At 38.6% G+C, this 26257-nt stretch overlaps 1 protein-coding gene across 2 annotated transcripts; it reads left to right on the forward strand.

Annotated features, from left to right (window-relative positions):
- The first annotated feature begins 1454 nt into the window (after positions 1–1454).
- TGH (SWAP (Suppressor-of-White-APricot)/surp domain-containing protein) lies at positions 1455–25566 on the forward strand. 2 transcript variants are annotated; one of them, XM_087331033.1, is made up of 19 exons: positions 1455–1569; positions 2187–2341; positions 4659–4763; positions 4868–4958; positions 17866–17960; positions 18045–18148; positions 18425–18486; positions 18571–18645; positions 19278–19435; positions 19852–19927; positions 20056–20148; positions 21066–21143; positions 21476–21620; positions 22153–22612; positions 22739–23035; positions 23125–23244; positions 23346–23525; positions 23607–24239; positions 25145–25566. In XM_087331033.1, the coding sequence occupies exons 2-19, from the start codon at positions 2213–2215 to the stop codon at positions 25205–25207; spliced, it is 2964 nt and encodes a 987-aa protein (XP_087187159.1). In that variant the 5' UTR covers positions 1455–1569; positions 2187–2212; the 3' UTR covers positions 25208–25566. The 2 variants fall into 2 exon arrangements, with proteins under 2 accessions (XP_087187159.1, XP_087187161.1); XM_087331035.1 differs by lacking the exon at positions 4659–4763.
- Positions 25567–26257: the final 691 nt, after the last annotated feature.

The following is a 26257-nucleotide window of genomic DNA, read 5'->3' on the forward strand; positions in this document are numbered from 1 at the left end:
AAAGACTATATTCATTATCGTCCAATTGGCTTTAGTAGCATGTAATTATCATTTGCAATTGTTGATTTGATGAAACTTGCCCGATAATAGACCAATTACTAATCTACTAATTATCTAAAATAAAAGTTTAATTCAATAACACATATCTAATTACCATGTATAATTAGTCTTGCTCAATAACTAATATAGTTACCATCTAAGGAAAGACAAAACAATGTATGAAGCAAACTCAATTAGTCTTCTTGTTGAAGTTCTTGAAGAAAATCCAATTTGCTCATGATACATCTAAGGTGGTCACCATAGAACCTCGTATTAAGTATTAATAATGCTCGGATGGTTGACCTATTAGGATGTTTGTCCCCAACAACTAATGCTTTTTTATCAGTCTTTAGAACCCGTTACTTTTATTGCATGACAATGTATGTGACACAATGCACACACCATCACATGTATAAATAATCTTATGTAAGTGGTTGGCTATTCTTAGTCAATGTGATGTTATGTGGTTGGTTTAACCTGAGTAGAATGGACATCCCTACATTGTAAGATCTTATGGGATCTACATGTCTCAATCATGATGGTTTGACTATGGGACTTCTATATAAGTTTTATTGTTGATGTTTTCCATGATAATAAACTAATGCAAGGAGTGAATAAAGGAGAATGGTTGTTTTGATTATACATATGTACGGGATGGTTCATGACCATATATAATGTCTAGTGGGTCAAGGCTAGTGTTGTAGGGTAATGTGAAATATCAACATGTAACCACATGGACTACAACCAAGTAGCTACATTGCGATTTACGGTGGATTAAGATCAATAGATGATGCTAATATAAGTTAATTATTAGGAAACTGTAGGGCTAGAATAGCACAACACATTAGGATAGGAAAAAGGGCTATAAAGTGGATTATAAAATTGCAATGTAGTTTTACGAGTCGAAAAATGTAGAACAAAACGGGGTTTGGTAGCACGCAAGAGACGAGGAAAGAAAACGATCAATCCTCGTCGCCCGCTCCCTTAAAACGAACATCTCTGAATGGCCGACGAATCATCGAATATCTACAGATCAGTGGTCTCGAAAAAGCATATGTTCTATAGAGGGGAAATTTCGAAACAGTCCCTGTCCATGTCTGGGTTATCCATCTATTTAATTTTCTCCATTTAACACTCATTTGTACTTTATTTATTCGGGCATACGCCACTATGGCTTTTCATTGTTTATATTCCCCGGATGCCGCTAAGCCTTTTCATTCTATTCTCCAGATTCCTCGAAAGAATCGGCAGAATCGGCAGGGAATCTGCGGTCGTCTACTGAGGAGGGTAGCCCCTGCAAATATAACCAAAACTCGTTGGGGGGGGCATCTCCAGCGAAATAAAGGAAAATCCCATGACTGTTTTGGGTGTTTTCCTCTCTTTCCTTTTTCCCTTCTGATTTAGGAGAGAGTTAAGTCAAGTTCCTCTCGTTTTGTAGTTCGATCTCTGGGGGCACATATATATTTTTTATCTCTGTGCCCACCTCCAGCACAACAGTCACAGAAGCACAGCAATTCGCCCACAGTCAAGGTAACCCCCAGAATTCAATTCCTCCTAACCCCGTTTTGAACCATTTCCTTACGGTTTGAACAAATCTTATGCGTGGGTTTTTATACGTGATGGATGTTGTGCATGCATGTTTTCCATGTATGATGTGTATGGATGTGTATAAGTCACGTATGTTATATGAGGATATGTATATGTTATATGCCATTATATACATGCTAATGTTATGATGCTTAATGATTTCATGTGCTGATTGCATCATGATTAAAAAAACAAAAACAAAATTTGGTATACATATGTTTGCATTGGAAGGTAATGTTTCACGATTTTCATCCCAAATGCATCGTGATAAATAATACCATGAAACGAATGCAATTATGTATGCAGAATTTATGTATCAATAAAGCACAGTGAGAAGATTCCTCGTCTATGCTTAATGGTTTCCATTAATATATTCTGCGTTTGGTCTGTTGATGAATTATGCAGGCTCAATAGGATTTACTCATATGGTATATTATTTAAATTCAAATTAGGAAGGAGTGGGGCAGGCTTAAAATTTCAAGAACCATTGTGCCTATGTTTTCAATATTAGGTCATTTAAAAATTTTCCCCTCACTTTCTTTCAATCACTCGAAGAACAGGAAGAAATTTTTGAAGGAAGCTTATCATGGATGTAGACGAGGGATATGTCTTCTTTGGAACACCTCTAGAGAGGGAAGAAGATCTCTCAAGGAAGCAAAAGAAACAAGCTGGTGATGAGGGAAAGCTACGTCTGGCAATCACTACACAACAAGAGGTAAGCTTAATCTAGTAGTTATGTGAGAGAGAGACAAAAGAAAGAAAGAAATCTTAATGTCTTTTAAGAGGCCAAATAAGCGATTACATCTTAAGAGTTGTCTTCTCTTTGAGAACAAAAATCAAAATAAATAAATGTTATGAACTGAAAAAAAAAAAAAAAGAGACTAAAGAATCTTGTTGTTTGTGCATGCGTTATTTTCAAGTTAAATATATTATAATTTTTGTCTTCGAAGGATCTCTAGCATAGGTCAATCTAGAATGGAGAGGTCTTCAAAGAGAGGGAAGCACATGCGATGGCGGGAGATAATGGCCTTTATCTGTCAATGACAAGGATGGTGAGGTTGTGGTCTATGGGGCTGGGGCATCGACTTGTAGCATGAGTAGGAATGATGTGGCTAAAGAAAGTTGTGATTGTTCTTTACGGATGAGCACTATTGTCCTTCAACAACATTCCATGTGCCTCTTGGATTTTAGCAAGAAAAGTCCCAAGCACCGTCAGTCCTCATATTCCATTACCTTGCGTAGTGGGCCAAAGCCTTGTTTAAAGAGGCAATAGTATCTCCCTCTTATTTCATACAAAACTTTGCAGTGACAAACACAGTGTTCTTCAGATTCCATTCCCTGAGGACACAGAATTGGCAAATTCTTTCTTCTAGAGGTATTCGTGCATATCTGCCTACCTCAATCTCTAACTAATGTGATGAAGTTCGCAGCTAACGTATCACACTGCGCAACGCACCGTCAGTCCTCATATTCCATTACCTTGCGTAGTGGGCCAAAGCCTTGTTTAAAGAGGCAATAGTATCTCCCTCTTATTTCATACAAAACTTTGCAGTGACAAACACAATGTTCTTCAGATTCCATTCCCTGAGGACACAGAATTGGCAAATTCTTTCTTCTAGAGGTATTCGTGCATATCTGCCTACCTCAATCTCTAACTAATGTGATGAAGTTCGCAGCTAACGTATCACACTGCGCAACGCATACGATAGAGATATTTCCATATAAGATGATTGTCACTGGAAAGTGCTATGTTTGTTCCTCTTTTATGTATCAATTAATAACTATTGTTTTTATTTCTATTATTATTAATTTACTTGCCCGCCTAGCACTTTCGAGAGTTGGAAAGAAGATATTCTATGGCCAATGCGAAATGGCTGAGGTACAATGATCCCTAGACCGGAAGAGCCAAGGCCGGTCGTGTCTGGAATTGACATATGGTCGGTCCAATTATCATTGGGCTCCAATGTCACTTAAAAAATGCAAGTGAGTGGGCTAAGATATTTTTTGAAGAGGTGCACTTGGAAACATGAGTAAGACTTGTCTTATTCTAAGAAACCTCTTTTGAGAATCAATTTAGAGTGTTGACATCTGCAGGTATCGAGCTCATCTACTCTCTTTTTGACTTTACCTTGGAAGCTCGACATGTGGGTTTTCGTTGTTGAAGTATGCTTAAACAGCTTGGCTGTGATTTCAGGATTTGGGCTCTATCTTATTGTTCCCTCTTTTATTAAAGAAATACTGAAAGGGGGGCCAATATTTGGAACCAATAGGATGTCAACATACTTGTTTAGGGGCGGAAGTAATTCTGAGGATTCCCAAATCTTTAGCAGGTTTTTATCGGTTCATGTATGATTTATCCAATGAACTTTTGGTGATTTTGTTGGATGGTATTACACCACCCTCCAAAAGTTCCACAAGCTGGGTTGAATGGTGATGATGATGCTATATTGTCATTTTTGGAAGCGTCTCCTCATTTATATGTTGTCTAAATTAAAATCCGACCAAAAGCCAAAACAAACCTTACAAAATATGGTTCAGTGTATAAAAATGGATGTTTCTTATGCTATAAGAAGGTGGGTTATTACAATTGATAAATTGAATGAAAAAGAACCGATGGATGGGAATGCTGTTTTTTCATACATTGCAGAGCAAGGAGGTGGTTGATGTCAAGGATTCTATCTCAGAAGGCAAGTTACTATGTTATAGAAACTACTGGAGAAATGTTGGAAATTGGTACAGTTTCATAAGTTGATCTTGTATATTATATCTTCTGAATTCACAAAGAATTCTATTGGAACAAGTGAAAACATTTCATATACTTCCTCATATGGAATAAAATCCATATGAGTAACCATATGAAATCCATATATTCGTAGAATGAGCCTTGATTGTGCACATATTTAACAGAATAAAATGCAGAAATCCATCATATATGATCAACTTCAACATATTTTTGAACATTCAATTATGAATGAGACCCACATCTCAACTTGTGTTCTAATTAATGCTTTACACGTTGACTTAATGGCCAGAAAGTGACGCAGCTGCCATTTATGATACAAATTAAACACCTTGTATTGTGGCCTCTACATGAAGTTGATGACATGGCGAATAAACTTCTTACTCTTAAGTTCTTGGTCTTATGAGCATGTGGAAAATATTTAGTATTCCTTAAACAGGACATTCCAAGATTTGCTTTGTGAATATACTTAAGTGGATCTACAACCTTTTCTTGCCACAGGTATATGATGAAAATGGTCGGCGAAGGTTTCATGGGGCCTTCACTGGAGGATTTTCTGCAGGCTATTACAACACCGTGGGATCTAAAGAGGGTATGTTGCCAACTTCTGTATGGTCTTTTTAAAGTCATCTTCAGGTGGAATAACAGCCTTATCAGGATCCGCACTTGCTATTGATTCTGTTTTGCTGTCTTTCAGACTAGTGTCTGTGCTTTCTTTTGTTTGTTAGAGTGGTTCAACTCAGATAGATACATACATGAGTGCATCCCCGCTTTCTTCTTCTTTTTACAGAAGCAAACTCTCCAAATTTATGACCAACCTTTTCTTTTGAAATGAAAACAATCCTTAACTTCGAGCAAAGGAAGATCAAAATTTTAATCGTTTATGACCTGTGTACGTGGGACTCTGGTGAATTAATTTCCTTTATATTGCATTGAACAGTTGTATGGGGCCCTGACTTCTTTTTGGGGCTTTCCTCCCACCGAAGATCTTGCTAGTTTTACCTGCGGATGGTTATGACCATGATAAGATAAGAGTGCAGACCAAAATATATATTATTGTTTGGATGGGATCTGGACCAGCTCACTACAAAATAAGTGGGGACTGATGATCAATCCAACCACTGTGTAAGAAAGTGGATTATATTCTATGTTTGGTCTGAGTATAACATTAAATGTGTAAGTCAGTTGATAGTAGTGGAGATATTCCTTTTTTGTCAACTGACTTGTCATTTAATATGACCCAACTCCCTAGATACAAGCTAGTGCTAGATAGTACTTATCTTGAAGTCAATGGCACATACTTCAAGACTAAGTACATCATAACTTGCCCACAAAATATTCTAGTTGACTTGATTAGCCAATCCTATTACCTATTTCACTCTTTCCTAAATCCATTGTGTCCTACGCATCTACGGTTTCCTAGATTAACACCTTATCGACCCATATGGTCGAGTTGCACACTAGCCGCTCCTCATTTGGGGCGTTATCACAAAATGTGCACTCTAAGAGCACATATGGGGATAGATTTACAACTTGGGGCTGATCATTGATTATATCTAACACGCCCCCTCAATGGTCAACCCATTGAGTTCACTTGGAATTGGGCCAACTCCTAGTCGTCGAAGGTGTTGTTGTAGCTGTTCTGCTCCAAGCGCCTTTGTGAAGATATCTGCAACATTTTCTGATGTCGGATAGTACTCAAGCTCCACAATCTCATCATTTATTAGCTTCCGCACATAGTGATACTGAATCTCTATGTGTTTAGTACGTGCATGAAATACGGGGTTCTTGGCAATGGCCATGCAACTCTGATTGTCACACCTCAATACCGTTGCTGTCCTTATTGGAACCGCCACATCTGTAAGGATTCTTCTTAGCCAAACTACCTCGCATGCCGCTATGCATGCTGCTTTGTATTCTGCCTCTGTTGAAGATAGTGCCACTGCTGGTTGTTTTTTACTACTCCATGAAACAATTCCAGAGCCTATTGAAAAACAATATCCAGAAACTGATTTTCTGGAATCACTATCTCCAGCCCAATCGGAGTCGCAATACCCACTAAGTTCGTCAATTGTTGGCTTGTAGAAGATTCCGTAATTTAAAGTACCCACAATGTACTTTAATACACGTAGTGCAGCTTTCCAATGAGTCTCCTTTGGCTTGTTGCTGAATCGACTCACCACACCAATTGCAAAACAAATATCCGGCCTAGTGTTGCATAGGAAAATTAGACTTCCTACTAGCTGTCTATACTTCCTTGTGTCAACCATTGGTGACGGGTCTTCTTGGGATAGCTTGCAGTTTGATTCCATTGGAGTCGACTTTGACTTGCTGTCCATCATCTCAAAGGTCTTCAAGATCTCTATTGCATACTTTCTTTGTGACATGAAGATGCCAACTGAGGTTTGCCAAACCTCAATTCCAAGGAAGTAGTGTAGAATCCCAAGTCTATCATTTCAAACTCAGTTTTCAAACACTCTTGTGTTTGGCCAATACACTCTTCATGGTCACCAGTAAGTACTAGATCATCCACGTAAATGATGATGATGACTTGTTTCCCGTCCTTCATTTTGACATACATACTTGCATCCGAAGCACATTGCTTAAAGTCGATTGATTGTAAGAAGCTGTCTATCCTCTTGTTCCAAGCTCTTGGTGCTTGCTTTAGACCATACATCGCCTTCTTCAGCTTGCAGACGTTGTTTTCTGAATTCAGCATCTCAAACCCTGGTGGTTGTGTCACGTATACCTCCTCCCTGAGATGCCCATTCAGAAATGCCGATTTGACATCCATTTGATAAATTGGCTATCCTCTTGAAGCAGCCAACGCTATGACCATTCGAATTGTTGTCATGCGAGCTGTTGGGGCAAATGTTTCTTGTACATCAAACCCTTCAATTTGGGAGTATCCTTGCGCTACTAGCCTGGCCTTAAATTTCTCCAAGAACCATCAGCTTTATACTTTACTTTCCACACCCACTTGGTGCCTATCACCTTCCTCTTTGTTGGCCTCTCTACCAACTCCCACGTGTCATTTTTCATGATGCTATCGTATTCTGATATCATCGCCTCTTTCCACTTCGGGTCGGCCATGGCTTCCTCCACCAAGGACGGCTCATTCACTGAGTCTATGATGTCCACCATCAGAACCATGTTGACAATGTGGTCAGAGTTTCTTCCTTGCTCCTGTATTCTTCTTGATCTTCGTAATCCATCAGTTGAAGTTTCAGGAAACTCAACTTTAGGAGTATGGTCATTGAAGAGTTGTTGAGCCCACTTAGGTATTTTCTTTACATGTGCCATTGGCATAGGCTGAACTAGCGAGCCATTACCATCAAATGGTTCAGCTTCCTTTTCTGGACATTGGGTCGGGATTGTGTGGAATACTTATTCTTGGGGTGTTTTCCCTTGAAGTGCCTTTGTGTAGCTCCAATTGAGGATGTAAACTGCTGTATTCACTGCTTCAGCCCAGAATGGGTCGGGCAGCGCTTGGGCCTTCAACATACACCTAGCCATCTCGACAACTGTTCGGTGTCGACGTTCGACAACGCCATTTTGTTGTGGGGTGTAGGCAGTTGTAAGTCGGCGCTTAATTCCATGCTCTTTGCAATACTCAGAGAATTCTATTGATAAGAATTCTCCACCTCGATCAGAGCGTAACTCCTTCACTAACTTTCTGGACTCCCGCTCGACAAACTTATGCCATCTTTTGAAGATTTTAAAAGCTTCAGCCTTCTCCTGAAGGAAGTAAACCCAGATCTTTCTACTGAAGTTGTCGACTACTAGCATATAGTAGAGAGATCCACCCATTGCAGGAGTCACCATTTTTCCAAAGAGGTTGATATGTATTAGCTGTAGAGGAGTCTTTGTCCGATTTTGACTCTCTTTTGGAATGGCTGATCTTTGATGCTTGCCCATCATACAAGCATCACAAACATGACTTAAGTCAGATAGGGTTGGCAAACCAACAACCATGTTCGACTTCTTCATCTCCTTCAACACAATAACATTGAGATGCCCAAATCCCTCATGCCATTGCTTTGTGTTAGTACTTGTGCTGTGGTCAATAGAAATTGTAAACACGCTCAACTCATAGAGATTGTTGTGCCTTACCCCTATTCCTACAACCTTGCCAGCAGAATCTGTTATTTCTGCACCCGATTTCTTGAATCGAACATCAAGACCCTTGTCGGTCAGTGCAGAAATGGACAATAGATTCTTCTTGAGATCTGGCACGTACAACACTTGAGAGAGATGCTTTGTCCCGCCGGTCGTTGCGTTGAGGGAGACGGTTCCGGTTCCTTTGGCTGGACATCGAGCATTGTTCCCGACCACAACATTGATGGGCTCTTGTAGAGGTGTCCAAGAGCTGTACCAGTCACGATTACTGGTCATATGTCGGGATGCTCCACTATCGAGAATCCAAGAGTCGTCGACAACTTGAGTGTCAACTGAAGAACACACTTCTTCAGTTGCGACCCATAATTCAAGCTCATCTACGACATTGTTGGTGGACTCGGGCTCTCTCCAAGAAGTCTTACTAGAACCATTCTTCTCATCTACTATCTTCCGACAATCCTTGATTGTGTGACCCTTCTTGTCATAGTAGAAACACAATCCATTGAACTTCTTCTTCTTTGGTATCCTATTCGCATTGTTTGAACTGGATGTTCCTTTACCCTTAGTCCTAGAGACAAATGCCGAATCTTCCCTTCCATCTCTTGTCTTCAGCTGAAGCTCCTCATCAAGCAGCATTGCACTTAGTTCATCAAATTTTAAAGGAGTGGGTTGAACCTGAGTGTTCAATGCTGTCACAATGCCATCATACTTGGAAGGAAGTACTCGAATGCACCGACGAGCCATATCCTCTGGAGAGATGACTACTCCAACAGCCACTAGCTGATCTTGATGATCCTTAATCCTTTTTACAAAGGATTCTACTTTCTCTCCATCAGCAAGCTTCTCTGCAGCAAGTTGATTTTTGAGGTTTTGTATCCTTCTATAGTTTCTGGTTTCATACTGGCTGGCCAATATGCTACAAGCTTCATGTGCCCTGGTTGTATGCTGCACTAATGTTAGTATAGAGTCACATACACCAGTGACTATGGTACACAATGCATCAGCATTCCTTCTCTTCCAGGCTCGAAATAGATCAACATTTGGAGGGATTGATGTGGTAGGGTGTGCAGGGTCACTATGGACTCAGGGTCTTCTCCTGTGCGTCCCATAATTGTCTCCAACAACTCCTAGGAGTCCAAAATGGCAGACATTTTGAACTTCCATAGAGTGTAGTTGGTTCCATCTAGAGGTGGGTGAATGCGCAGTGCAGCAGCTGCAGCGTTCATGGACAAGGCCATTGATACTCTCTCTCTCTACACAAGGTAATGGAATATGAGGACCAACGATGTCTAGGACTTTTCTTGCTAGAGCTCAAGAGACATCGGGAAAAGTTGTTGAAGAATACAACCACACAAGCTCATCCACAAAGAACAATCACAACTTTCTTTAGCCCCATCACTCCTACTAATGCTACAAGTCCATCGCGGGATACACAAATGGGCCCCGGACCAGGGCATAACAAAGGGGTTACAATTGATCGGGCAATGGCAATTTGCCGTGCACGTAGGCTGTGGCCCCATGGACCATGACCTCGACACCCTTGTCATCGACAGATAAAAGCCATTATCTCCCGCCATCGTAGGTGCTTCCCTCATTCGGAGACACTTCCATTCTGGATCGACCTATGCTGGAGATCTTTCGAAGACCAAAGCTACAATATACCTAACTTGAGAATCTCACATGTGCCAAAAACCAGATTCCCTCGTTTCTTCTCTTTTCATCTTATTTACTTTTATATTTACTGTGTAATATTTATTTTATTTTGATTTGTTCTCAAAGATGAGAAAACACTCAAGATATAATCTCTTATTTGGTCTTATAGGCCATTTTGGCCTCTTAAAAGACTTTAATTTATCTTTCTATCTTTCTTTCTCTCTTGTACTACTGCAAGAAGGTTTTAAAGAAGGCCTTTACCTCACAGTGCCATCCATTGTACTACTGCAAGAAGGTTCTAAAGAATTGGGCACATTATTATGAAAATCTCTCTCTCTCTCTCTCTCTCTCTCTCCCTAAACCCTAAACCCTTTCTTTCTATGACCTTCTCATTGATTCTGCTTTGCACTCTCTCTCTCTCTCTCTGCGTTCTCTGCAATGTCTGTCCTCTCCTCTGTGTTTTCTGCAATGTGAATGTCTGTCTGCGTTCTGTGCAATGTCTGTCCTCTGTGTTTTTTGCAATGCCTAACCCTGTGCGTTTTCTACCAAATCTGATTCCCTGTATCTTCTGCCAAATCCGTTCCTCTATGCTTTCTGACCAGTAGAAATCTCTAGAATCTATATTGTTCTTTCTGCCCTCAACATCTCCTATACCTGCTGTCTTAAGACACCATGGAGTCTGAATGGACCGAAAATGAAAAGATGGATCTTAACATGCATGACGAGGATCTAGATCCATGGAAGACCCCAAGAAGATATCATGGACGAAAAGGACGGGATGGAAGCACCTCGAATAGCGTTAGAAGGGCGCAGAAGGCACCTAGAACACAGGCCCCATCTGACATTCCATTTGATGTCGAAAATGGGAAACATGATTTATTACGCCATTTGATTGCGCAAGAGATCAATATTATTAGAGAAGATATAGAAATAACACTAAAAAAAGAAATGACAAAGGAGATAGAGAAATAGAAAACAGAATTGTATGCCTCTCTCAAGGCCGAGTTATTAGAAGAAATGCAGAAAGACATAATAAGCAATGTGGAGAAATCACACTTCGAGCTCAAGGATGACATGACACAATACCTTAAGGATGAAATATCCTTAAGTAAGGTTGAGTTAGGAGCTATAAAAGTGGATTTAGAAAAAAGACAAGAAGCAGTGGAAAGATGCAACTCTACAGTGGAAGCCAATGTCACGAAGGAAATGCAAACATGGGCAAACATGGCCAAAGATGCCAAAGCTCAAGCTGAGCACGCCCAAAACGAAATTAAAGCAAATGCTCCTTGGATAGAGGTAGTAAAAAAGCAAAAAGGAACATCCATGGATAGGGTGGCAATGATGAATGCTACTTTAGAAGAAGAAGCCAAGAGGAAAGCTCATGCGTTGCATGTACGAGTGGTTGGTTGGGCCGAAAAGGGAAGTCCACAAGAAGATGCCAAGAATCTCGGAACAAAGATTGGAGCATCAGATATTCCATTTGCTTTGGCGTGGATGGTGGGAAGAGATGAGTCTAGAGCTAAAGCCCTTATCATCCGCTTCATGGATATTGACAAGAAGAAAACTTTGCTCTCTAAAAGAAAGGCACTCAAGGGTGAAAAAATATACTTAGAAGACGATCTCACTCCAACCCAAGTGGCACACCGCAAAGAAAACATGCCACGAGTGCTTGATGCAAGAAAGGAAGGTAAATGGGCCCTATATAGAGACGGCAAGGTCATTATTACAGAGAAGAGAACCGCATGATGATATATGGCCTATAAGACCCTACGCATGACCAAGGTTGTTAGGTACGTTATGTACGGTACGGATACCATACGTATATAACGTATTAATACGCGTATAGTACCTCCCAATTGAAAAATACGTTAAATATGTTTTCTTAATATGTTAAATACTTATAAAATACGTCAGATACGTATTTTACGTATAGTACGTTAAATACTTCTAGAATTTGAAAATTATTTACCTTTCTAAAAAATATCTATAATATTGTAAAAAACATCTATGTTTACACAATTTTGTGATGTACAGTATAGTTCTACATGTCCTAAAATGCATATAAGACATTTAAACATTTCACATCCTAAAATACTTGTATTAATATGAATGTTGACATTCTCTTATTCTATAAATTAGTGTGTGTATCATGATGTTCTACTTCAAATTGTAATTATTTACAATGATGCCTTCATAGATTGAGGAATCTTCTACGATTATCACATTCATGATAGGTTTCTCTTTTCTTCGTTTTCTTCTTCTATCTTCTACGATTATCACACTCAGAGTCAAGACAGGTTTATGTCTTCTTTTCTCTCTTCTTCTTCTTCTTCATCTTCTTCATCTTCTTCATCTTCTTCATCTTCTTCATCGTTGTCTCTTCTATTCTTCTTTCTTCCTTCCTTTGGCTTCTTTTTCGCTAATTTTTTTTTTTCTTTTGCTTTTTGTTGGGTTTTTACTTACATTTTCTTTATAAATACGTATTATACCTGTTTTTTTACAAATATGTTAAATACCGTATTGGACAAATGTACATGATATTTGACTGAAAAACATTGAGGTATAGTACGTACTATACAAATTATGAGCTACTATACATATTTAAACGTTAAATACAGGTACGTAAACAACCATGCGCATGACCATATGGAATTGCAATGGCTCTCTACGGACAGATGTCGGATATTTTGAAGATACATTGAAAAACACAGATATTGCTATGTATACAGAGACTCACCAATGCATGGCTAGCAAACTCCCCGAGATACAAGGATATAGATGGGAGTCAATATGTCGCCCCCAACCTCGGATACGAGGAAGCACTAGAGGTTCGGGAGGAGTGGCTGTGCTATAAAAAGAGGAGCTCCATGGTAGAGTGCATGTTGTCCATAAGGATGTAGATGCACGCTACATGTGGAAACGAATAAAAAGAGGGGATCTTAGGGAGTTATATATTGCAATTTGCTACTTTCCACTTGCCTACTCAAGGTTTGCACCTCTAGGTGAATCATCATATCTACCACTATATGATGATATCATAAGATTTGCTACTATGGGGGACATAATACTGTTAGGAGATTTTAATGCACGAACCAAGGATAAACAAACAACTATGTTTAACACCAACGAGGCTGTTTATGGAGAAGTTATGGTAGAAGAGGTTGGTCTAAAGCGACAAGCTCAAGATATGAGTGCTATAACTGAATATGGAAAACACTTTCTAGCCTTGGGAAGCGCGCATGGATTTGTGATATATAATGGCTTGTCACAATGGCTTGGATCAGATGCTTTGACATGTTGGAACCCAAAAGGGGGTGCCAACACAATCGATTATCTAATGGGATCTCCATCCCTTATACTTGAAATAAAAGTGTTCACTATATCGGGAAGACCTATTGGCTTGGCAGCTGATCATGCATATTTACGCTTTGAGGTAAAGGATGGATGCACAAACGATGTATATGCTAAGGAGAGTGGGCTGGCTAAGTATCTATTCACTCGCGAGACAATTGATGTGTATACTTGTGGTGTATACAATGGCATGCTAGATTTGGATCCATTCGCACCCCTTGAAGAACTTACCCAAGGTTTATCCAAATTGTTGCATAAAGCAGCCACAAATGCCTTCCCTCACACAACGGCCAATCCCCCCAAACTCGGTAGAGTAATACAAAATAGTTGGTATGATGGGGAATGTCGTGATACAAGGAGCTGCTTGTAGCGTGATGTAACTCGGGGCATTTGTACACACAACCAAGCGAGAGCAACCTTCCAACGCCTCGTGAGGAAGAAGAAGAGATTGTATTTGGCTAAATTTGAAGATCTTTTGTATTGCTTGTTTCTAGGACGAGAGTAAATGAGCATGGAAAATGTTTAATGAGAGACAAACCCACCACACAACTGACTTCACCTCAGGTGTGGCAGGAATATGCAAAGGTTCTATATGATATCTCAGGGCAACCCCCTCTTCCCCACCTGAAAGCCTCATGCCCACATGAATCAACCCTCTGTACACCACAAAATGTAAGAAAGGCCATTGATCGCCTACAATTTGGGAAGGCCCAAGATCATGATGGATTGGTGGGTGAGCACTTTATCTATGCCTGTGACACCTTGCTCCCATTGCTAGCACACATCTTTAATAGAGCCATGTGTGAAGGTTTTCCTACTAGATGGACTCAACATACCATTGTGCCAATCCTCAAGAGTGGAGACCCCATGATGCCAAGCAACTATAGGACAATCATGATTGGCCATTACTTGGCTAAACTATATAGCTCGATTCTAGAATCATAATTGAGTAGGGGTTCACAACTTTGGATCACATATTCACCCTCCGGGCCCTTATTGAGGAGGGCAGAGCCCACAATAAGAGGAATTATTGCTGCTTTGTGGATTTCCGAAAAGCCTTTGACACTGTGTCACGTGCTCAGCTTATGCAGCGGCTTGAAGTCCTTGGTGTTCCTATAGATATGCAATGGGGAATCTATGCACTCTATGAATCTGTGTCAGGAAAAGTGCGGTCTTCTAAGGGCTTGTCAGAGGCGGTGGCTAGCACAATTGGCATGAAGCACGGATGCCCAATATCCCCCACACTCTTCGGTCTCTATATAGATGAGGTATCACAGTACATAGAGAGATTTGGGGGTTCCGGAGCACACCTAGCAGGTATAGCTATACAAATATTACTATATGTTGATGATATTGTGCTGATTTTTGACTCTCCAGAGGGACTACAAAGACATCTAAATGCCTTAAAACTATTTTGTACGGACAAAGGTTTGTCAATCAACATGAATAAAACTAAAGTGATGGTGTTTAACACCACCCAAGCATGGGTAACAAGATCAGAATCAGAATTCTTCTTGGGAGAGGAAAAGGTGGAATACACACGCTCCTACACATACCTAGGAGTAATATTTACAGGACCTAGGTTCTCCTTACAGGAAGCCACTTGTGCCCGACTTTCTCGTGCATATGCAGCCCTTGGTGCTCTCGAGAGACAATGTGCACATTTGCAGTTCCAAGAGCCACGGACTAAGCTATGGTTATTTGATACACTTGGCACACCAACTCTTCTCTATGGAGTAGAGACATGGGGACCAAGTCTTAACAAGGCAAATCATTGGAAAGATTTAGAGAGACCTTTAGTGTCAATGATTGCTCGCATGATAAGGAGCAAAGCATCAGTGCCCCACGATGTAATCTGGGCAGAGATGGGAGGAGCACCTATAATAACCGAGGCGTTCCGATCAGTGACATTTATCCAACGTCTTTGGGAGCTCCCTAAACGAAGGTACCCAAGGTTGGCACTTATGTCATCAAAACAACTGGCTGAAAATGGAGACACTCATTGTTGGTATGCTGAAATGCAGCAATGGTTCGAGTCACATGGCATGAGTATAAATTCCCTACCCCCATTCCAATATAGCTTGGATTGTCCCCATCTAAATATGACCAAAGTGGAAAAGAATAGAGTGATCTGAACTGATATTATTAAGTGGGAAAACAAGATAACATGGATCAGCCCCAAAATACCACTTGGTACAAAGATGGCCCACTATAAGACACTTCTTACATACATCGGAGGATGGATTTCTCATCAGGCCACCTTATATGGACATATATCTATCCTATGTGATGCGTAGTGTGATAGGGCAGCTGCGAACTTCATCACATTAGCTACAGATTGAGGTAGGGAGATATACACGACTACCTCTAGAAGAGAGAATTTGCCAATTGTGTTATCAAGGAGTGGAATCTGAAGAACACTATGTTTGTCATTGTAGTCTTTTATGAAATCAAAGGGAGATACCATTGCCTCTTTAAACAAAGCTTTGGCCCACTATGCAAGGTAATGGAATATGAGGACCAACGATGCCTAGGACTTTTCTTGCTAGAGCTCAAGAGACATCGGGAAAAGTTGTTGAAGAATATAGCCACACAAGCTCATCCACAAAGAACAATCACAACTTTCTTTAGCTCCATCACTCCTAATGCTAGAAGTCAACCCCGGGATACACAAATGAGCTTCAGACCAAGACATAACAAAGGCGTTACAATTGATCGGGCAATGACAATTTGCCGTGCACGTAGGCCTCGGCCCCATGGACCATGACCTCGATACCCTTGTCATCGACAGATAAAAGCCATTATCTCCCGCCATCGTAGGTGCTTCCCTCGCTTCGGAGACATTTCCATTATGGATCAACCTATGCTAGAGATCTTTCGAAAACAAAAGCTACAATATACCTAACTTGAGGATCTCACATGTGCAAAACCAGATTCCCTCATTTATTTTCTTTTCATGTTATTTACTTTTATATTTACTGTGTAATATTTATTTTATTTTGATTTGTTCTCAAAGACGAGACAACACTTAAGATGTAATCTCTTATTTGGTCTTATAGGCCATTTTGGCCTCTTAAAAGATGTTAATATATCTTTCTTTCTTTCTTCTTTCTCTCTCTCTCTCTCTCTCTCTTTTTATTTCTCTGTGCTGCTAGACAGCAACTACCCGTATATACCTAATCTAGATCAACCTCTCAGCTCTGATGCCATGTTAGAAATATTGAAAATCGATTAGATAGGTATATAGAGTTACAACCACAAAGATGGATATATAAAAACAAAACTTCTATTACATATGAGAGTAGCTCACAATGGTAGTTCACCCATGCACTCACACTTTAGAGCTTCGATGGGATCTAGACCAGCTCACTACAAAATAAGTGGGGACTGATGATCAATCCAACCACTGTGCAAGAAAGTGGATTATATTCTGTGTTTGGTCTGAGTATAGCATTAAATGTGCAAGTCAGTTGATAATAGTGGAGATATTCCTTTTTTGTCAACTGACTTGTCATTTAATATGACCCAACTCCCTAGATACAGGCTAGTGCTAGATAGTACTTATCTTGAAGTCAATGGCACATACTTCAAGACTAAGTACATCATAACTTGCCCACAAAATATTCTAGTTGACTTGATTAGCCAATCCTATTACCTATTTCACTCTTTCCTAAATCCATTGTGTCCTACGCGTCTATTGTTTCCTAGATTAACACCTTATCAACCCATATGGTCAAGTTGCACACTAGCCGCTCCTCATTTGGGGCGCTATCACAAAATGTGCACTCTACGAGCACATATGGGGATAGATTTACAACTTGGGGCTGATCATTGATTATATCTAACACATGGAAATAGAAGGTTTTCAATGTGGGTAAGGGCAGTGGCTTTATTGATTAACTTTTCCATACAATATATTAAGATCACTTTGCACAGAGCCCTGCCCAACTCAGGTCATGCATAAATATCATAGCTTAACCTGGTAATTCCCTTACATTCCCCTAATTCATATGGCTATATATTGTCTCCTTAACTCAAGTATCAGATAATGCCTTACATATTAGTCTTTATCCACCGATTATGCACCACCTCATACATATAATGTAACAGAGTTTTGGAAACATAACTGGAATGGAAATCCTTTGGAAATAGGTTAGAATTGTGTTGATCACTATGGAACAATGACTTTCCACTTACGAATTTCAGACCACCTTGCTTTTGTTTTATTCTCTTATTATTACTTTATGAGTTCTTAATCTTATAAAGCTATAATTATTGATTTTATTGTCACATGTAAGTGGATAAATAAGCACACGTTTGAAAACACTGTTGAGTTCAATATTTATCGATGAGGAATATTATTTTGGTACTTGCAGGGTGGACACCACAAACGTTTACATCATCGCGCAAGAATCGTGCAGAACGTTCTCAACAAAGTGCATATGACTTCATGGATGATGATGAAAAAGAAGTATGGAGAAAATTATAGATTTTGTTTGAACTGCAGTCATTTTAGCTATCTGCATCAGGCACATTTTCTATTTGTCCATTGCAGGAACAAGATTCTACGAAACTTGCTACTTCTTCAAACTTTGATACTTTTGGATTTACAGCTGCTGAGTTTGCTCGAAATGAAGCTGAACGAGAGCTCAAGAAACGGTAAGAACAAGCATAGTCTGCACTTGCATGTGATATTTTCAAATTCACTCATTAAGAATTATTCCATTTTAAAGACATTGTTTCTATGTCTATTTTTCAAATCTGTTAGTTTTTAGGTCAACTCATTAGATATAGCATACTTATGCCTTTTCTTTTCAGTCCTTGATGTGAATAGGCCGTAAATTTAAATTCTGAGGTGAATCTAAAGGAAGTCTTTGTGCTCTCAAGGACTGACAATAAGGATATGACACTGCTTCTTGTTTGTCTTTCAAACAGGCCATCTGCAATTCCTGGATTACTTCCTGATGAGATCATTGTCCCTGTGTCACGATCAGTGGGTATGTCTGTAAAAATGTTTTCAATAAAGTTTCCTTATTTTAGTTGCACTAAATACACATTATGGACATTTTGCGGTCTTCTAGGTGTTGAATTGCTACGCAAGATGGGTTTGAGGCATGGCAGAGCCATTGGACCAAAACATATCGCAGCATCGTCTGGTATACCTTGCATTAAGTTGATATGCTATATATTGGTACATAATGATCCATCAGATAGATTTGGATCAATATGAGTCACTATTGTATTTCTACCTTATTTAGTGGCAGTCTATTGTTTTCGAAAGTTTTGTAAAAGCTGAAAGTAGGAAGAAAAGAGTGTCGGTTAAATTATACTTCTCTTTCTCTAAAAATTTGAGACTTTTCGTCTGCTTAATTTAATTTATGTATCCAATTTAATGTATTGAAGGTCACGGCATCATTACATTTACAAATGACAGAAAGAGGTGGAAAATCACATTGTACATGATGTCTTTCTTAAGAATTTTTCTACATTCAAGAAATTACAAAAGCCCCTCTAATCACAAAATTTCTTGTATAATATGCGCTATAGTATCTGGGCTTCTTAGTTTTCATGCTCTGATAAACCTAATGTGGTTTCTTGATTTTTTGGGTAAGTTATTTCTGAAAAGTCTCCCCTACGAAATGTATGAATCGAATTTACTTATCCCCTGATGGCATGTATAGTATGGAAATCTCTGCAAGATATTGTGCACGTTGGTAGTGGTTTATCATACAATTTTCTTCTTAATATAGTATTTACAGTCAATTTAATTGGAAAAAAATATCTGCAGATGCTAGAAAAGAAGGACGTAAAGCACTTTTGGCTTTTGCACCTCCTGATCAAGGGGAACCATCCAAAGAAGAAGAAAATGTGGAATTACATGAAGAACCTGATCAGGACAGTGAGACTGGTCTACAGGACACTGGGTTCATGTCTGAAACTACCTTGGTATGGCATATGTCTCTATTGTGGTAGAAATAGCACTGTTCTTGAGCATTGCCTCAATGTATTATTGAAGGACCTTGGTTTTTTGTCAATATGTGTTCATTTCCTGTTGACATTTCAATTGTTGATAGTATTCAAACATACGTAATAAAATGCAAACATTCAATTATGCCTGAGTTCATAAACACAGACAGATAGATATTTTATAGCGTCCATAGAGAGGCCAATATTGACCCATAGGACCTACAAATCCAGAAATGGCAAGGGGGAAGACTGAGAAAGATAGTAAAAGGACACATTTCTGTCTGGCAATGTAATTTTAGAAGAGGAGCTTATGAAATTGTATGCAGCATATTTTGAGATCTGTAATGTTGTTCAAATTGAGTTTCCAAACCCTAATTCCAGCTGCAATTCTACAGACATATGTAATTAATCCAAAGAAGGACCGCTATGGGTTTGGATTTGACCCGTTTCGCAATGCACCTGAATTTCGAGGTAGGAAAAGAGACACTGGTTTTAAAATTATTTTTGGGTGAATCATTCAATTAGCACTTGTTTTGTGTGAGCTGTATTATTTTTGGGTGAATCACTCAATTAGCACTTGTTTTGTGTGAGCTGTACAGATCGACAACATGCTCAAGAAGGATATGATAAAACAAAGAGTTCATCAAATAAACGCAACATTGCTGCCAAACCAAGCTTGTTCAGGCCTAATGGTATGTTAAGATTCAAGACACGAGTTACATGTTTATGTAGTGAGTCACATTTATTATGCACTGTGTTGTATCTGCATGTTCAATCGGTGTGATAGATTTGCTGATATGGATATGGTCACTTTCATACACTAGTATACAATGCATGTACTTGAGTAGGTCTGTTTTTTTGGACTATTAATTGATGATGAGCTATTGCTTAAAAACACTTCATTCCATAATTATATGGCTGTGTCATGACATACTTCAGAATATTGTGTCTTTGCTTATATAAGAAAAGAGAATAATAAATCATCTATAAGTGGTCAAAATAGATAAAAAATTGAAAATATTCAGCCACATGGCATTGCCACATGATGAAGAGGAAAGTTTTAGTAAATGGAAATTTTACTCAAAGCAATGCTAGTTAGGTCAAAATAAATCACACTGATGTAAAGGTTATTTATTAAAGTTATATTCTATTTGAAAAGTAAAGCTGCAGGATAGGCAGGCACGGAGATGTTTCTCCCTTTTTTTGATGAATTGGAAATCATGCCAGGAATTCTAAATGAACATTCAAATATCTTCCAAATGGCACTTTGTAAATCGTGTGCCATCAGCGTATTGGAGCCCATTATACTGGTGTTTATTTTTACTGATGTCTATGTGCCAAGGAGATCTTATAGAGATTACATCTATATAAGCTGACATTGATAAGCTTAAATACAATTCTGGCCTTCAATTTTTCTCTATTGGTCTAGAAAACTAATAAAATATCCTCATTTTTTGTTAACAAATATTTTTCTTGATTGACATGTCATTTAAAATGCTTAGTTCTGTGTATATATATATATATTCACAGAATCATGTTACATCTGCATAAGTTCTGAGAGCTTAGAAAGTTGCAGTAGTTAACAACTTCTGTCAGTGATGAATCACAGTTGGACGAATGGGGGCTGGTTTTGGAATTGGTGCACTTGAAGAACTTGATGAGGAAGATGAAGATATCTATGCTCCAGGTATAGTTGTAGCCTATTGTTAGTTAGATGAAATGAAATTATTTGATAAATGTGATTTCATCTTGCAATCATTTCTTCAATAGGCAACTTCTCTGTGTTTTCTCCATTATTCCCATTTCTCATTCTCGTGCTCCATTTCTATGTGCTTTCTGAACCAATGCTATTTTGTTTCTTACCAGATTTAATTAACAATAATGTGAAATGTATTGGATATAGTACGTTTTATGTCTTCTTGTTCACTTTATATTAAATTACTGAATGATAAATAACAAAGTAAACATTAATTTTGAACACTTTCTGAATGCTTATGCTCCACTTGCATTTGACTGCAGATATTGATTTTGAAGCAATGGCGAGTGATGAAGAGCCACATGCGCCAAAGTTAAAACCGCAAAAGCAACATATTTCACCAAAAACAAAGGATAGTATTCTGCCAGGTTTCAAACCTGCTGCGATTCCAGCATTTAAAGTAGAATCGTAAGTTCATATTCTCATTTGAACTTTATGTAATATGCTCATTTCATAAGGATTGCTTGTCAGTAGCGCCTTGTTCATGAGAAGTCATTTTCTACTATTGCACATTTGAAAAATGATGAATGGTCAGACTTGCTAGTATAGCTGCTGAAGCAAACTGGTCTATTATTCAACTAGAAATGCTTTTCATTTGAAAACTCGAATTATAATACCTAAAGATAGTCCCAAACATACATGAAGATTCTATGGTGGAGTTTGTAGATGATCCAATGATAAACGAACCTTTGTCAGAACCATTATTTTAGAACGGGATAGCAATACAATTCAGCTGCAATTTGAGGGTTTGTGGACAATTGACCCAAGTTGAAATCTGGCACTGGGAGGCTTATGACTCCAATTCTCCCCGTCAATTTTGTAGAAACAAAATCTTATTAGCGTTTAACAGTGTTTTAAAGAAGAAAATCTTCAGGATTGTATTGTGTACGAATGGCGAAATGGATGCTATTAGTAAAAAGTGCTTCTGGTTCTTTGATAGATTTCCACCTCCAATTGTACCTTCAGGCTTTGATATTGTGCATAAGTTCAAAGAATCACTTAATTCTGAAAAGGTGCACTCACATGCCGAGCCAGCAGAAGTTGCAGCACCTGAAGATAATCAGTTGCGTAAACTGATTGATGGTCTAGCTACTTTTGTTGCAAGGAGTGGCCAAAAACTTGAGAATCTATACATGGAGAAGAGAAGTAGTAATCCGATGTTTGAGTTCTTGTTTGAAGGTACTGGTCATGCTTATTACAAGCGGAGACTTTGGGAAGAGCATAAGAAGATTGGAAAGGATGATTCACAAAAAGATTATAGGGTATCATCTCTTGATTCTGCTCAACGTGGTCAATTATTAGGGGAAACACCTTTACGCCGTCCAAACTTGCTTGTGCCGGAAGATCATGCTCGTTTGCAATCAGCTCTTGCAAGTGCTTTTACAAAATCTGCTTCTGGGGTATGTATATACTTTCTGGATATTAATGCTATTTCTTGAGAGCCCCTCTGCACTTATGAAGATATGTTTCTGCTTTTTTACCCAGTATTAGAGCGTATAATATTTGCTGTGTATTTTTCGGTGCAGCCGGAAGATTTATCGCACACTTTGCAGCCGTTTGCCAGTGATCCTGCAAAACAGGCTAGATATGAGCAGTTTTTAAAAGACAAATATGAAGGTGGCTTGCGGAATGTACAAGCAGCAGGCAGAAATGGATGGACTGAGTCTGAACGGGCACAGGAAACTCTTGAATTTGAGGCTGCTTGCCAAAATCTTCAAAGAAGAGATACTATACCAGTTACCGGCAACTCAAATAGTGGTATTGCTTCAAGAAATGTTCAGTCCATAATGAATGACCGTTTTGTTCCGCAAACTTTTCAGAAGGTGAATAATGTATAGGAAATTTTCGTTGTTTCTGTATGAAGTGGGTATTTTTGTTCAAACTTTAATGTGTTTGTGATAAACCTTTGCAGGAAGTTCAATTGCCAAAAGTTGTTTTACCTCCAAAATATCCAAAAAGGGAAGAGAATCAATGGAGGCCCACACCGCTTGTTTGCAAGAGGTTCAATCTATCCGACCCATATTCAGGAAAGGTATATGGTTTCAAATGCATGATGTATGATTTAGCCGCTTTACCTTTCCCTGAATAATTGTCTGAGATATATAAATGATGTATTTTTATGCATGAATATAGCCGCCTCCACTTCCAAAACCGAGGAGTCGCACAGAAAGCTTTATTTTTCTCACAACTGATACTGGATCGGAAAACCAGGCTGTGTCTATAGCTACTTCAGTTTCAGAGAAGGAGAGCAATCTCATTGGTGTTGAGAAGGTTGAAGTTGACATTATTGAGAAGCCAGTTGATTTATACAAGGTAGAATATGGAGCTTGAGAACTAATTTTACATCAATCCTGAATATGCATTCCCAACATGTTTTAACTTCTTTGAATACAGGCTATTTTTTCAGATGAAGAAGATGAAGGAGATGCTGAAGTTCATGAAACAGTGAGTGAAGATAAATCTGCCCAAGCAGCCCAAGCAGCATTGAATCGATTAGAGGCAGGAGATTTTCTGGCATCTATTGGGAAAGAGTTAGGGTTGAAGGTTCCACCAGCAACTTTAAATCCAAAAGGAAAAAACAAGGAAACTGTACCTAATGTGAATATCACTGAGAGTTCGTCCAAACATCTGGAAAATATCAGATACATGCATTTATCTAGTGGTATTTCTGAGTCAGGTGGAAAGATACCTGTTGGAAAGGTAATTGGAATCACTAAAGGAGCTGCACAACGGGATTCATTGTCTAGTAAAGACTCATTGGATATGGAAGAGCAGTTCAATGGTCATTCAAAAATGGCATTTGAGGAGCCGAAAGACAATGCTATCGCTGTACATGATGAAGCACATGTTATGATGAATTCTAGAGACAAAAGAAAGCATCCATTAAGCTCTGAAGAAAGCACCAGTCTGGATGACAGTAGTGATGATTCAGAAAGGAGGAAGAAAAGCAGAAAGAAGAGAAAGAAAGATGGACGACACTCAAGAAAGCATAAAGATAGGAATCATGATCGTCACAAGTCAAAGAAGGTACGAATGCCATCTCAATATTCTTTACAGCCACTTAATCCATACTTCTTGTTGTCTCTGTGATACATCATGGTCATCCCATTACAAATGACACGAATCGATCATGTCGATTTTAGTCAATAATGCTTGTCTGCAATCATACAAATTAGTACTCTTGTGGTCAGAAAATATAGAAATTGAAGTTTAAGTGTTAAACTTGGACAACAACAATGCTTAATTAACAAACCCAGATATCACTAAGGAGTTTAGCATTCGTCAACTATGATGCCACGGCTGAGATTGATTTCAGCTACCAACATTAGCTGAATGCATTTCATGTCTGGAGATGAGGCATTATCTGTGTCTTTTGTCCATTTCTTGGTCACTTCTTTCAATGAAATGATAAACTTTGTGAAACCTCATGGGTTGTGCTTTACGATACTCAAAAGAAACAAGAGAGACCATGTATAAGGTATACTTTATCTTGTACATCATGGGCTGATTTTGAGCATTGTTGTGGAAATCTATGGTGCCAACATTCTTGGTTATGTAAGCATGGACAAATTATCATCAATGTTGTGACCAATCATAATTTGTAACTATGCTTCATGCAACCCCCTCAGAGTGTGTTATGTACCTCATTCCTCAGGTTGTACTTTTCTTTACATGAGGATTAATAGACTGTTTCATTAGAATGTGGCAATTTAGTTCGACAGAAGCACTAGTGTGTTGTGGTTGAACAATATATATTCTTGTTTATAATCTAAAAATGACATGTAATCATTTTACACATAATTATGTGATTTTCCATTGTGTTAGTTTCCATACTTTCCTGTCATGATACCAAGTTTGTGCTAAAAAAACTAAAAATGGTTAGAACTAATTGTGCATTTTACCATTATTTTACGAAGTTTATTGTATTGCAGAGGAGTAGAGATGAAGACCGTCATTCACGCTCACATCACCGGCATGAGAGGAGGAAATCTTAAGGCTTACACATTGGGAAGTGTGAGATATTGCATTTAGGAGTTGGATTCATGCACCCTTTTTGTTCTTTTGAATTCAAAGAGCTGGAAAAGCGGATCAAATTTCCTGTGGGTCCTTTGTTGTGAGGTGTCAACATTAAAACATGTAAAAATCTTTGGTGATAGTCGCGAGGGTTGTCATCGTGGCCTTATAAGAGATCGATATATCTCTGTTTGTTTGTTGTTGGGGCTACTTTTCGGACATGTATCTTATTATACAACGTTAATGCTTGTCCAGACAAGATTGTGAAACATGTTACTTTATGCTTGACATAATCCAGTTGCAATGAAAGGCTAATCCATAACAATCAATCTATTAAAGGGTGGATTCTATGTAAGAAATGTTAAAATACGTTCTTAAGTCTTAGAATTTTTTCTTTATCATAATTCAATGTGAGTATATGGTAATATTGATTTGTGAAACAAATTCAAATTATAGGATCATGTTAGTGGAAGCATAACAAGACAAGCATAACATGATAGGAGTAAAAGCTTACGAGAATGTGAGCGAAGCATAAATCTCTCTATATTTAGAATAGTGGTCTCAATCTATATTTTTGAGATACCCATGTGTGTCGTCGTCTTGAGATAATGTACGTTGTTTTCTTGGCACCAAAGATTAGTAGCATCAACCTTTTAGAAATGTGAAGCTTCTTGAGATTAGTAGTCAACGTTTTAAAAGCAAGATCTCATTGAATGTCGCAATTTAAAAGCCAATAGTTCAAGTTAGTATTTTGAAAATGGTGTAACATTTTAGTTCTTCCTCTCTAGAGGCGTTTGTCATACAAATTGCAAGAAATAAAAAACTTTTGGAATGATCTTGGGAATGTGTCTTATTGTGTTGTTATAATTCGATGAGGTCAAGGCTTTCTGCATAGAGACATGTATTAGTTAGAAGAATCAAGGATCATTTGGACAAGTATTCAAGAAAGTGCAAGAAATGCTTGTAGACAACTGCCTCATGATTAAGGCAACATACCCATTCTCTTAGATGTTTTGTAAATGAGAGTGTGG

This window comes from Azolla caroliniana, unplaced genomic scaffold (genome assembly GCF_043228905.1).
Source record: "Azolla caroliniana isolate FFs.n. ecotype wild unplaced genomic scaffold, voAzoCaro1.0.p SCAF_15, whole genome shotgun sequence".
Taxonomy (NCBI): Eukaryota; Viridiplantae; Streptophyta; class Polypodiopsida; order Salviniales; family Salviniaceae; genus Azolla; species Azolla caroliniana.